We start from the raw sequence: 14,382 nt of genomic DNA, 5'->3' as shown, positions 1-14,382 counted from the left end.
AACCATTGCCCATATGTCTGCTCTTCATGTAGAGTGGCTCAGGTTGGAAGGGACCTCAGAGATCTTTGCCATGGCCAGGGATGCCTCCCAATTAGCCCAGATTGCTCGAGGCCTCATCCAACCTGGCCTTGAACACCTCTAGGGAGGGTACATCCACAGCCTCCCTGGGCAGCCTATTCCAGTGTCTCACCACTCTGATACTGAAGAACCTCTTCCTAAGCTCCAGTCTAAGCCTGCCCTCCCTCAACTTCAAACCATTCCCTCTTGTCCTCATAAAACGTCCCTCTGCAGCCTTCCTGTAGGCTCCTTTCAGCTATTGGAAGGCAGCTCTAAGGTACCCCTGGAGTCTTCTCCAGGCTGAACAACCCCAGCTCCCTCAGCCTGTCCTTGGATCATCTTTGTGGCCTCCTCTGGACTCGCTCCCAGCAGCTCTGTGTCCTCCTTAGGCTGGGGACAGCAGACCTGGAGGCAGGATTGGAGGAGGGGGTCTCACAAAATAATCATAAGGAAGCCAAACCTTAGCTTGGGAGCTCTGCTCCTTGCAGATCTGAAGGCAGTTTTGTTGCCTTGCCTGGAAGAGATTGTTTAGTTTGTGAGAGGATGTGGCATGACTGCAGAAGTCCTGCTGTGTCCCATGGAGCTCAGCCCAGCACAGCTTCTGAATGCCCTGCTGCAGACTTTCTGTTGCTGCATTTTGTGAGGTCTGAATCCCCCCTCCTGGGACATCTCCTGGCACCTCACTCTCAACCTTATTCTTTCTTTTTTCCCTCCTGTTTGAAACTAGGGGGGAAGGCTGCAACTGATCCAAACCTTCACAGACACTGCTGACTTGTTTGTGGCATTTACTGCTTGAGTGGGAGGCAGAAAGCTGTTGAGGGGGAGAGGAGGTGCACTGCTCAAATGGCAGTGCGGAGAGCGGCTGGCTCCTGCAGCAGAGCAGTGGAAACAGTTTGCTTTGCCCTGCACATCAACCACCTGGGTCTGAAGTTCTCCTAGCAGTGCTGGGAGCACAGCTGAGGTGGATCTGTCCTCAGCAGCTGAGTGTAGCCACTCAGGACAAACTTCCCAGGAGAGTTCCTTTTGCTTTCCATGCTGTTTTATGGAGCCTGCTCTGAGAGCTGTGACCCTTTTAGTCCTGACTTCATTTTGATGCACACCTTTTGTGTTAGGGTTAGAGCCTGGCAACCAGGGCAAAAGATGCCTTGTGCATGAGATGGGCGTTAGGAAAGGGTTCAGTGATGGAGTGTGGTCCAGAGCAGTTAGCTGGTGTCTGAGTGTGTAGGAGAAAAAGCAGCCTGGCAGTTGGGCATAAAGGGAGCTGGCTGCCCTCTGAGGAGGTGGCTCCATGGCCTGCCCAGAGACAGTCTGCAGTGGCATTCCCTGGAGAAAGGAGGCTCCACACCAGGCTCTGCAGAGTGCAGAGCTCTCAGCTGGGCTGTGGATGGCTTCCATACAAGCTTTGTGGGCTGCTGCTGAGAACAGTTTTCTAGGCTGAACTAGTTTGGGGTGTGCTGAGTGTATGGCAAAGCCTGCAGGCTTCAGCTGTGTTCTGCCAGCGTTACCCATGGAGCCAGGTAGCCTCTCTGGAAAAGAGATGCAGGCAGGCAGTGTGGGGAGTGCCTGCATTCAGCAACAAGACTGGGGAGCAAGAAGCTGCTAGCAGGACTTTGGGGAGTTAGGTTAGGCAGATGGTTTGCTGAAGGAACCAAATGCTGTGCTCTCCACTCCTTGCTGCCTGCCTGGAAAAGATGAACACCGACTTGTGCTTGAGTTAGCTCTTCAGGTGCGGAGCAGTAATGCAGAGCAGAGATCTGTGTTCCACAGCTGTGGCATCAGGAATCGTGTTGAGGGTGATCCATCTGCAGCCTTTCAGAGGAGTACAACCAGGACTGACACTTCCCTTGGATTTTATTGAGTGAGAATCCTGTGTGGTTGTCCAAGAGGGAAGGTTTATTCCCTGTTTGCTGCTCAGACCTTGACCCTTGGGAAGTGTCAGACTTCATCGTGTGTGCTCTAAAGGACTCGAGATGACGTTGTCCTCTTCCTGCAGCTGTGGCATCCTGCTCAGGCCATGGGTTTTTAGAAACCTTTTGTCACTTGGGCTGTTCACTCTGCCCTTGCTTATGTTCTGACAAGGTAGGTCAGAGGTAGGCTGACTCTGGGGCACTTGTTTGAGCAGCTGCCTTGGCTCATCCTTGGAGCTCGGAGCCAGAGCGGTTGGTGCCTGCCCGTGGCTGGGCTTCGTTCCTCCCAGCCCACGTAGCCCTCTTCCAAGAGGGAGAATGGCAAGGCAGCTCCTCTTGGCACTGTGCTCATTGCCATCAATGTGCCTGAATTGGAAATTACCTGGAAAAGAGCTGATCTTAGACACTAGCTGCACCTTTGTGTCCTGAAGGGGTGGGGAGCCTTGAGGGTGAGTGAAAGTCTTGCACAGTTAAAGCCTCAAAAGTCCAACTTGCAGATTTTGCAGAAGAACTTCCTTTGTCTCAAACATGGCTTGAATTGTCTCCAAGGGCATGAGGAATACCATGCATGACTCCAGGAGACCGAAGTGCTTTCTGCATTTAATGTAGGTCCCTGCCTCGAGAGAAGCTCAGCCTGGAAAGCTCCTGGATCAGTGCTGGTTGCTGCCAGGCTCTGCAGCTTGCCAGGGAGCTCACTGCTTTCAGTTTCTGGAGCCTGCTTGAAGCAGCAGCCCAGCACTGGTGTGACAGAAACCTCCAGAGAAAATGCCACTGCCCCTTGCCTTTGCTTTTATAGCTAGGGATGAGTGAGTTTGTGTGCTGCAGAGAATTCTGGGGCTGTGTTTGGTGGCCTTGGAGGTGAGGGCTGAAGAGGAGCTCAGGATAGCTCAGCTCTGCTCTGCTTTACAGCCATGCCAGCTGGGTGCAGTCAGTGCTTTCATCTTTGAACCTAAACTTAGGTATTGGTGCATGGCTCTGCCTGGTTTTCCTCTTCAGAAATCCCTTACTTGGCTTGCTTTGAATCTCCCTCCCATGGGCTGGGCATGGGACAGCTCCTGTGTAACAGATGCCCGGAGCAGTGGCCTGCAGCCTGCCAGCCACGCTGGCATTTGGAGCATGCAGCCAGAAGGAAGGACCTGTGCCCTGGCAGGGGGTATCTGAGTAGCCCCTGAGTCAAGTAGGAAAGGCTGGGATGCTGCAGTGGAGCTCTCTGCAGATTTGCCTGGAAAATCACCGCATGCAGTTCTGCCATATGGCAGCACTGATGGCATGCAGGTGGAGCTGGGGCCAGGGGCTCCCTCCTGGCTTTCAGCAGCACTTCACTCTTTTGCATTTGCTTTCTTCATTTTAGGAAACCTTGCCCTGGCTCCTGCTAATCACTTTGTGAAAGGAGGATGGCTTCTCAGCCTCTTTTGGAACGAGTTCCTTATTGCTTTAGGTCTCTTTACTCATGTAGGCCTCTTAACCCACTGTTAGTTCCCCCTTTCAGAAACCTAACCCTTTGCATTCCTGTTCCCACAGCTTTACTTCTCCACACCTCAGGCACTAATTTAATGCAGTGAGGTATTCAGAACCCAGTGATCCCTTCTGTCTCATTTGCTTGAGGAAAGGCAGCAGATCAGAGCATCAGTAGAAGTGGTGCTTCACACAGGTGTTTCTCAAGCTGGCACCTCTGCAGGCTGGTGAGGAGCAGTGTCTGAGATTTTTGGTGGTGTTTGGCTTTGCTCAGTTTGGAAGTTTTTGCTCCTGCAGCAAGCTTGAGACTTGTGCTCCCAGCAAGAAAGGTTAGGATCTGTTATGCCCCTGCCTGTGAAAATCATGACTCTGAACTGACAGCACAGTTTCACAGCAGAATTGACTCGGTATTCCTGTGTGGAGTTGCCATAGGATCAGACTGAGAGAATGGCTCAGATTGGAAGGGACCTCAGAGATCATCTGCTCCAACCTGCCCAGCATGGGCAGAGACACCTGTCAGCCAGGCTGGGCTCCTTGTCCTGTTTCTAGACCCTCTTAGCCCTCTGTGGCCTTCCTTGGAAGGGAGCTCTGAGGTCCCCCTGGAGTCTTCTTTTCTCCAGAACATCTAAAACATTTCTAAAGCAAACCTGAGACCACATCAAGCCTGCTTCCCAGGGATTTTGTTTGCTGAAGTCTAGAGAGTTGCATCAGCTGTTGTCTTTGGGGTCAGTTCTTGTTTCAAGTTAAAACACTGATCTCTGGGTAACTTCTACAGACAGCATCTGAAGTGAGCAGGAGATTCTCTGCAGGAGCAGGGGGAATGTACTGATATTCTCTGCTGCACAAGTACAGCCAAAGAGTTTGCTTCTGCTGTAGAAGACAGCATCCATGTTTCATCATGTCCCTCCTTTCAGTGGGCTTGGGCTGGTGGAAGTTTTGGCTACTTGTGTGGAGGAAGTGATGCCACAGGACAAAGAATCATAGAAAACAAGCAGTTGGAGGAGACCTCCAAGCTCACCCAGGCCAGCCCTTGACCCAGCATTGCAGGGTCAGCATTAAACCATGTCCCTAAGCACCAGGTCCCACAGGCTGTTTGAGCATCCCCAGGGATGGTGACTCCAGCTCTGCCCTGGGCAGTGTCTGAGAAACCTTCCAGTGCAGGAACATTTCCCAGCATGGGGCCTGAAGCTTTGTGGTGCAGCTTGAAACTGTTTCCTCTGCTCTGTCTCTTGCCACCAAGGAGAAGAGGCTGCCCCCTCCTCACTCCAGCTTCAGGGAGCTGTGGAGTCTACATGTGGGTAGTTTTGCCTGCTCTGTTGAAGCCACTTTTTCCTGGCCTTAAGTAGTGTGATTGCACTTTAAACAAGGTGCTAAAAGGGCAGGGCCAGGGGCTGTCCAGTCCTTGCCAGGCTGAGTGCTCACTCTTGGAAGGGTGCTGGAAGGTTGTGAAGTGAGTCTGATTGCAGCTGCACTTCAGTCTGCTGTAGGCAGAGCTACCTTAGGGACCAGGAAAGCAGACAATTAGCAAATCCTGGGTGACAGCCCTTGCATTTTAGATCCCTGCTGGAGAGCATCCAAGGGAGGGCTACAAGGATGCTGAAGGGACTGCAGCACTGCCTGGGGAGGAGAGGCTGAGAGCCCTGGGGCTGTGCAGTGTGGAGAGGAGAAGGCTGAGAGGGATCTGATCAATGGCTATCAATAGCTGAGGGCTGGGGGTCAAGAGGGAGGGGACAGGGAGAGGCTCTACTCAGTTGCACCCTGTGATAGGACAAGGGGCAGTGGATGGAAACTACAGCACAGGAGGTTCCACTTCAACATGGGGAGGAGCTTCTTCACTGTGAGGGTCTCAGAGCCCTGGAGCAGGCTGCCCAGAGAGGTTGTGGAGTCTCCTCTGGAAGACTTCCAAGGCTCTTCTGGAGGTGTTCCTGTATGACCTGTGCTGGATTCTATGGTCTGCACTGGCAGGGGGCTGCAGTGGAAGATCTCTGGAGGTTCCTTCCAACCCCTAACATCCTGTGAGCTGTGAATTGAATGGTTGAAATCCTTTGAATTCAGAGAACCTGATACCTTCAGCTAAAGAAAGCTTGTCTGCAAACTCTGTCCTGCTTACCCATCTCAGGAAAGCTTTTCAGTTCCAGAGGGATTATTATTGCACCTTTTGGGATCTTTCTGCTTTCATTTTGCAGTTGCTATCATTCACCAGTCCATGTGAAGGAGGTGTGGGAAGGGTCCCAATTTTGTCACAGCCTGGTGGTCTCAGTGCTTGTAGCTGGAAGAGGGGAGTGGGTACTAATACAGCTTCTGTCTTAAAAGGTGTAGATGATGTCTGTTAATGGAAGGAATCTTGCTGAGCTCCTGGAGGCTTCATTTCTGTTCATGTGCACTTCTTGACTTTAAACAGTGTGAAGAGTGTCTGTGCTGGCAGCATGGAGTCTGTATGGGCTTACTGGAAGATAATGTACCTGAGAAATACACCTGCTATGTTTGCCAAGATCCTCCAGGTACAGAAACTGAAGGTTACTCAGAGCCTTTCTTATATCTGTAGTAGCTGTAGTAGTTGATGTGTGTTATAAAGACTGCACCTCTTGTTCATGTTTTCCTCCCATAGCTGTGTCTGCTGTTCCAGATAACTGAGTGGAGCTGCAGCTGCAGCAGTGTGGTTCCTGGGGATGTGCATGAGTCACCCTTTGGAATTGCAGCTGGGCAGGGGTGGAAATGCTTTCACTGGTGGCCATCTGTCACATGTTTGCTGTCACAAGGATTGTGCTGCCCAGCTGTGGGAACTGAACCTCAGAGCACTCAGGGAGCTGAAGTGAAGCCTCCCCATGGAAACATCCTATGGGATGTGACTGCAGCTTGCTTCCAGCAGCACCAGGCTTATGCAGCCTTTCAAAGCAGTCCCAGCAGCAGTGGGTCTCACCCATCTGACTGCTGCCAGCAGGATGATTCTGGGTGGTGCTCTTGGGGCATGCAGTCAGAGTTGATTAAGCAACCCTGTGTTTGAAACTCCTCAGTCCCTCTTGTGCAGCAGGTGAAATACTCCTGTGTGGCTCTTGCCTGCCTGACCTCCTGCTCTGGGCTGTGAAGCCTTACCACATGGGCATGGATTTGGCTTGGACTCAAGCCCCTGCTCCTAACTCCACGAGACCATGGCACCTCTGCTTGATCAGGAGACCTTCCTGGTGTATTGCCATACTTGGGGGTGGTCTCTGCTGGCTCTTCTGCTGTGTACAACATCCAGCTCTTTCCTAGCTCAGCTCCTGAGTTTGTGCAGCTGATGCACTGCTGCTGTTGGCCCTCACAGTGCTTGCATTCAGTCAGCTGAGCTGTGAGATGCTTGCACATTTGTTTCAGACTGTTTGCAGTAGCTTGCATCCAGGATTCCAACCCTCTTCTCAGGAGCTTTTGCTTGCATTTGTTCCCATCTAAGTTAGTTGTGCACTTCAGTTAACCTTGAATGCAGACAGAAGCTGATCCTCACACCTGAGCTATCTGTGTTTGGTTTGCTTTTGCTAAGAACTGGTTGCAGCCAGCACTTTGGGTGGTTGGGTTACTCGAACTCTTGCTCTGAGGACCCTGAAACTTGCATTTATCTTATTTTATCTTAGTTTATTTCACTTGGGCTCACTTTTTGTCTCTGTCTTGGAAAAGGAAAACATACCCTACTTCTTGACTGCAAAAGTGGCTCCTCAGTGTCAGTGAACTTACTGTTGGCTTGAAATGAGCTCCACAGGCTTTCCAGATCTGCAGGGAAGCTGCTTTCAGAACTGGGCACAGCCCTGCTGCAAACTCCCAGAAGCACAGGTTGGAAAAGACCCCTGGGGTCACTAAGTCCAACCACTGACTCTATTCCACAAAGTTCACCCTAAACCATATCCCCAAGCACCACACCTAAACAACCTTGAAGCACTTCCAGGGTTGGTGACTCCACCACCTCCCTGGGCAGCCTGTGCCAGTGCCTGACCACTCCTGCTGTGGAAAAATCCTTCCTAATGTCCAGTCTAATCTTGCCCTGCTGCAGCTCAAGGCCATTCCCTCTTGTTCTGTCACTAATTACCTGTGAGATCAGCTCCAACCTCTCCACAACCTCCTTCCAGGGAGCTGTAGAGAGTAATGGAGTCTCCCCTCAGCCTTCTCTTCAAACTAAGCAGCCTCAGCTCCTTCAGTTGCTCTTCATAAGATTTATTCTCCAGGCCCTTCCCCACCTTCCTTGCCCTCCTCTGCACTGGCTCCAGCACTCTTGCATTGAGGTGCCCCAAACTGGACACAGTACTGAAGGTGTGGCCTCAGCAGTGCTGAGTGCAGGGGGACAATCACCTCCCTGCTCCTGCCTTAGGAGCTCTCTCTGGTTTAGTGCTGGGACAGCACCACTGGCATGACTGGAAAGAGAAGCAGGTTTGGTGTCACTGTGCCCACAAACTGTAACAGCTGTCAGCTGGCATTTCAGACAGGTTGGATTTGAGCTGGGTGCCATTTGTAGGAGATTTGCGAAAGTCTACCCCTGCTTGAACATGAGGCTGTGACAGACTCCTTGAAGCCATAGAGAGCATCCCTCTGTGGACTGGGCAGTGTCTTCTCTGAGCTCCTACAGCCAGAAAGCAAGCAGGGTCTGAGCAGAGAGCTAGGGAAGCAGTGACATGGATGGGCTCAGCTGGAGACTCTCAGTGGTGTGTGGGTGACCAGGGGTTTCCAAAAGTCATGGTTTTATTCTTGTGAACTGAAGCTCAGTCTCTGTCCCAGCTGGGAGCCTCTCTAACACAAAAATGAAGGGGGGGTGTAATGAAGGTATGGCAGGAGTGTCTCCTGCAGGAGTGTCCCCAAGGTGATGCTGACCACACCTGAAGGGTCTCTTGCTTGCTGCAGCATATCTGCCTGAAAGGCTGAGCTGGCAGGGCTTGAAGGCTCACTCTTCCCTGCCTTGCTTTCTGTTTGAGAGCTTTTGGAGACCTTGCCAGAAAACACTGGGTATGGTTCTGTGTAGCTGAGTAGCTGCCTGTGCTCACAAGCACCTTCCACTGCTGCTCTGCTGAGCCAGAGTCCTGAGCTTCCATGGCCCTCCTGTGCAGGGGTGTTCACACAGGCCACAGCCCAGAAACAATTCTGCTGACATTCTGTAGCTGCCATCCAGAAGCACACAACCAGCTGCTCTGCTCAGTTCTCCTGCAGCCTTCTCTTTCTAGAACAGCATCTCCTGCTGCTGGAGCTTGCAGTCATTAACCTGCTCACTGTGTGTGCTGCCCCAGCCTGCTGCAGCATTCTCTGTTGTAGGTGTGCTGAGCAGGCTGGCTGCAGGCCAGTGGATGGTGTGGTGTTTCTCAGCTGTCATCTGAGAACCTCTGAGCACATCTGTTGGAGCAATACATTGTACAGGGGGGGTTGGCTTGGGTTTTCTGTCGGTGTTTTTGCAGCTCAGCATCTCAAGTTCCAGGCTTTCCTCCTGCCATTTCATGTGGCTGCTTAAGTTGTCTTCAGTAACTCATTTATCCCATCTAACATCCCTTCATTCCAGCTGTTGTTGACACTCCAGCTTCCTAAGCTAGAATTAGCATAACTGATAGCCTGACAAGGCAAGGTCTCCATCAGGCCCTCACCACTGATTCCTTTCAGATTGGCTTTGGGATGGCTGTACAATACATGTGATATCCTGAAGAGCAGGGCCACTGGAGAAGGGAAGCTCACTGCCTTTTTGTCCTTGGCAAGCTCTGTTCCAGCCACAGGTTCCTTCTCTAACTGTGGTTAGACATTGTGATACCTTGCTCTGTACATCAGCTGCAGTCACCTGGCCTGGATATCCTCAGGTGAAATTGGGAGGTTGAATGCTTCTGCATCTGGGCAGAGGATGTTGATGAAGGCTCTCCTCTCCTCTCCCATGTTACCAAGCTCTTCATCTGTTCAGGCTTTTGCCTGCTGTTACATCATCTTTGTGGGTGCTGTTGATACCAAAGAAGCTGTTGCAAGGCTTTGAATTACTGTCACTGATGTTGATGTCCCACAGCTGATGCTTCAGTTTAACACTTTCCTTACTGTTGCTTCAGGTCAGAGGTCCAGCTTGAAGTACTGGTACGAGAAGGAGTGGTTAAGCAATGGGCACATGCATGGCTTGGCATTTTTGGAAGAGAATTACTCCCACCAGAATGCTAAGAAGATAGTAGCCACTCACCAGCTCCTTGGCGATGTGCAGAGGGTGATAGAAGTGCTGCACGGCCTGCAGCTGAAGATGAGCATCCTACAGTAAGCAGCAGTGGAGTCCTTCTGGGCATCTGCTCAGCAGGAATTCCTCTTCAAACAGCAGAGCCAGAGGCTCAGATTCATTGCTCTGTGCCTGTGTTGATGTATATAACATCATCACTGGAGCTGCTTATGAGATCTTGGGGAAGGAGTTGACTGCTTGAACAGTTTAATGTGTGGGGTGTAAAGGTTGGGAAGGTGTGAAGGGAAGAGGTGACTCCAGCAGCCTCTCCCTGATAGATCTGAGCAGTCAGGAGGTGCAGAGCCCATGGCAGCACTCTTGTGGCACGTGCCTCCTCCATTGCAGTCACTGTTATGGGAGAGCAGTGCCAGCTTCAGCAGCAGGTTTCTGTGCAGAGGTTATCACAGATGAACATGAAAAACCGACAGGCTGCAGTCCCTGCAGGCAGCAGGGCTTCTGCACATCTTCTGCTGCAAGTCATGCCTGAGTTCTGATGCCTGAGCACAAGTCTCTTCAAATCCCTATTGACAACTTACCAGCAGATGAATTGCATAGCAGCAGCAATTTGGAGAGCAAAGCTTTGAGTTTTTCCTGTGGTCTGAAGAGCTTTTTCCCTCTTCTGTGGTGATGCAGCAGGGCCACTGCTTGGCATGCTGAAGCAGTGGAGCAGTGCCTGAAGCAGGAGAGCAGCAACTGGAACATGAAGCTTTGCTTCCTGTTGTGGTATCCTTCAGTCAGATCTGTGAGTGAGCTCTTTGCTCTTTGGAGAGGGTGGAACAGAAATGCTGAGAGACCACTCCTTGGGTCTTTAACAGCAGGACCTTAGATTGTGGCTTTCCAGTTGTGGAGTAAAGTGAGATTTGCATAGTACTGAGGCATGGAGCACTGGGAGAGGATGTGGTGCTTCTGAACTTTCTTCCTTTACTCTCCCATGCTGCAGTGACCTGGTTTAATTCAGAGACTCACAGAATGGGTTGGGTTGGAAGGGGCCTTAAAGCTCATCCAGTTCCAACCCCCTGCCATGGGCAGGGACCCCTCCCACCAGTCCAGGCTGCTCAAGGCCTCATCCAGCCTGGCCTTGAACATCTCCAGGAAGGAGGCAGCCACAGCCTCCCTGGGCAACCTGTGCCAGTCTCTCCCCACCCTCACTCTAAAGAGTTTCCTCCTAGTCTCCAGTCTTGGTATCCCCTCTTCCAGCTCAAAGCCATTGCTCCTCGCCCTGGCACTCCCAGCCCTTGTCAGAAGCCCTCCTCAGCTTCCTTGTGGGCCCCTCTCAGACACTGGAAGGCTGCTCATTGAAGGTGAGGTGTTGTCCTGTTGGGCTCTGGCCTCTGCTTTCTCTGTCATGATGTGCATCAGAAAAAATTTTAGCAGTGCTGAATCAGAGGCAGCATCCTGCTGTTGGTCAGTGGAGATGAGCTCACAGCTGCCTGAAATGAGGTGCTCAGTGTCCCAGGGAGCTGGCCAGGGCTCGGAGGTGATGTGGGCAGAGCGGGCAGGAGCGCCAGCGTCAGAGGAAGCGGTGAGAGGGCTGCTCAGGTCTGAAGCTTTGGCATTTTTAGCCTTGTGGCTGCTGCAGCATCTTGCAGAGCTGCTGTTTTGTAGGTTAGCCTCTGCTCTTGGAGCAAGAGAGTGCCTTTGGGTGTAGCATACCTGTGGAGCTGGAGTGGGAAGCTTTGGTGAAGGAACACAGCTTTGCCTTCTCACCAAGGACACCACAGGCAGGCAAGCACTGCAGGCAGAGGTGTTGCATGCCTGTGGCAGCTGGGCTCCACTGCAGTTTCCTGAGAGACTGCTGTAGAAGGGACTGGAAAGCAGCTACCTAGGACAGGAAATCATAGAGCCATAGAACCAATGAGGTTGGAAAAGACCTCAGAGATCATCGAGTCCAACCTCTTACCTGACTAAACCATGGCTGCAGTGCCACCTCCAGTCCTTTTCTGAGCACCTCCAGGGATGGGGACTCCACCACCTCCCTGGGCAGCACAGCCCAGTGACCAATTCCTCTTTCTGGGAAGAACTTTCTCCTCACCTCCAGCCTAAACCTCCCCTGGCTCATCTTAGACTGTCCTCTTGTTCTGCTGCTGGCTGCCTGGCAGAAGAGCCCAACCCCCACCTGGCTCCAACCTCCCTGCAGGTAGTTGCAGAGAGCAAGAAGGTCTCCTCTGAGCCTCCTCTTCTGCAGGCTGAGCAACCCCAGCTCCCTCAGCCTCTCCTCACAGGGCTGTGCCCCAGACCCCTCCCCAGCTCTGTTGCCCTTCTCTGGACACCTTCCAGCAGCTCAACCTCTTTCCTAACCTGAGGAGCCCAGAGCTGGACACAGGACTGCAGGTGTGGCCTGAGCAGTGCTGAGCACAGGGCAGGATGAGCTCCCTGCTCCTGCTGGCCACACTCTTCCTGCTGCAGGCCAGGATGCCCTTGGTCCTCTTGGCCCCCTGGGCACACTGCTGGCTCCTGTTCAGCTGCTGTCCACCACTCCCCCCAGGTCCCTCTCTGCCTGGCTGCTCTCAGCCTCTCTGCCCCCAGCCTGTAGCTCTGCCTGGGGTTGCTGTGACCAAAGTGCAGCCCCTGGCACTTGCACTTGTTGAATGCCATCATGCTGGACCTCTGCCCATCTGCCCAGCCTGGCCAGGTCCCTCTGGAGAGCCTCCTACCCTCTAATGGTCATGGGTTTTTTGATGAGGGACTGGTCCAGCTCAATGGCCTGAGCCCATTTGTGCACAAGGAAGCACAGAGGATGGTTCCAGACAGCCCAAGGCAGGTGCTCTAGGGTCAGGATTTGCTTCCCCTGTGTTCTTGCAGGCTGTAGCAGCTGAGCTGCCTGTCAGGGGCAGTCTGCTTTGCTCACCTCTCTGCTGCTGTTGTGATGCCTGGCAGCTGTGGCAGGGCACTGCCAGTTACAGCCTTTGGGTGCTGAGCCCATGCGGGAGTCTGCTGTCCTGTGGCTGTGCCTTCTGCTGCCATCAGTGCCATGTTAGTCAGTTTGAAAACAATTAGAGGAGCTTTTCTGAGGAGCAAGGGGGTCACCATAGTGTGCCAGACACCAGGCAGGAGTTTGTTCAGCACCTTGGGAGCTAAAGGAAAGTGAATAGTGAAGAAATTCTCTATCACCACCCTTCCCCCCTGGGTCCTCGGCTGTGGTTGCATTTCCCTGTGCCAGCACTTGGCTCTCTAATGAAGCCATGCTGTGGAACAGGGAAGTTAGCAGTGTGGGAGGTGTGCAGTGAGGAGAGGGAGCCCTGGGGCATGTCTCCCTGGCAGCAGTGCAGTGCAGTGCAGCGCTCTGGGTTGGTTTCTCGGGCTGGCAGCAGCCTGCTCAGCCTCTTGGGCCTTTTCATTCGGCTGTTCTGCTTTCCCTTCTCTGAGCAGAAACAAAGAACATCCTGACCTAAAGCTCTGGTGCCACCCCTGGAAGCACATTACAGTGGATGAGAAACTTCATGGGAAGCACATCATTCACATTGAGGAGAGCTGCTGCAAGGAGGAGGCAGCAAGTTACAGAGCCTGGAACGGGACAGCGGAGAAGCCTTCGGCCGGCCCCGCCGCCGAGGAGTCCTACATCACCAGCGAGCACTGCTACCAGAAGCCTCGGGCATACTACCCTGCCATTGAGCAGAGACTGGTGGTGGAAACAAGGGGGTCAGCCATGGATGATGGAGTGAACAGACTAAGGGAGAATGGGGAGGATGCCCTGTCAGAGAGGCTTGGCTGGGATCTGGACCGAGAGATATGCAAGATGGAAACCGAGTCCAAGCTGACGTACTCGAAGGTACCTGGATGAGCAGAGCCTCCTCTGCAGGGCTGCTTTGAGGGCAGGGTGTTCAGCTCTGGGGGGCTTCTCCTCTAGGGTGAAATTTAAGGTACCAGGACAAAGGAGCTGACAGACTATGAGGAGTCCTTGGAGCTGCATTTCAGGAGCTGAAGGGCACCTGCAGGAGGGCTGGGGAGGGACTGTTCAGGAGGGGCTGTGGGGACAGGATCAGGGGCAATGGTTTGAAACTGGAGCAGGAGAGATTTAGGTTGGACATCAGGAGGAAGCTCTGCACAGGGAGGGTGGTGAGCCACTGGCACAGGCTGCCCAGGGATGTGCTTGAGGCCCTGTCCCTGCAGACATTCATGGTCAGCCTGGCTGTGTCCCTGGGCAGCCTGCTCTGGCTGGAGGTGCCCTGCTGCCTGCAGGGGTTGGACAGGATGCCTTTGGAGGATCCCTTCCAGCAATGCAATCTGTGAATCAACTTCTCCATCTCAAACACCAGTAACAAAAATCTAGTTTGAAGAGAGAATTTCTGTATCTGAAATCATCTGCACCCTCTGTGGAACCTGTTGATGGTCCCCTGGCATTTCACTGCCCCCTACTTCATGTCTTAAGTGTGAAAACAAACAGCAGCCACGGGTGAGAGAGCAGGGCAGCAGGTACAGTGCTGCCACAGGCACTGGTGTCCCAGCTTTCAGCTAACTCCATCCTCCTTCCATGGTTCTTTTAATAGTTACAGTGGCTGAATCAGTTCCAGCTTCTTCAGGCAGCATGTCAGGGTGGGGAGGTGATTTCCAGAAGGCTCACCCCTGGGCAGTGCTGTCCTCTGATCAGCTCTTAGTTCTCATTTCCAGCTCTGTCAGAGGCCTGCCCTCCTCCACCCCAATGCTAAAGTCAGTAGGCAGTACTGAGCTCCCCTCTGACCAGCTCTGCTTAGCATGCACGTCAGAGCATGGCTTGTGCTCTCCCTGCTGCTCTTCCAGCCAGCTGAGCTTGCTCCCTGCCCCAGAAGGGCAGAC

The 14,382-nt window shown here is 52.9% G+C and overlaps 1 protein-coding gene across 8 annotated transcripts in view; it reads left to right on the top strand.

Annotated features, from left to right (window-relative positions):
- Positions 1 to 14,382, top strand: part of PHF20 (PHD finger protein 20) — a 74,304-nt gene that overhangs the window by 58,095 nt on the left and 1,827 nt on the right. For all 8 annotated transcript variants that reach the window (XM_068167318.1, XM_068167317.1, XM_068167316.1 and 5 more), the window contains 3 exons: positions 5,821 to 5,920; positions 9,455 to 9,650; positions 12,979 to 13,378. In XM_068167318.1, coding sequence (XP_068023419.1) covers positions 5,821 to 5,920; positions 9,455 to 9,650; positions 12,979 to 13,378 — 696 coding nt within the window. The remainder of the gene's footprint in view (positions 1 to 5,820; positions 5,921 to 9,454; positions 9,651 to 12,978; positions 13,379 to 14,382) is intronic.

This window comes from Melanerpes formicivorus, unplaced genomic scaffold (genome assembly GCF_026170545.1).
Source record: "Melanerpes formicivorus ecotype bairdi unplaced genomic scaffold, bMelFor1.0.p_v2 SCAF_115, whole genome shotgun sequence".
NCBI classification, from domain to species: domain Eukaryota; kingdom Metazoa; phylum Chordata; class Aves; order Piciformes; family Picidae; genus Melanerpes; species Melanerpes formicivorus.
This window is presented reverse-complemented; position numbering and strand designations above follow the sequence as displayed.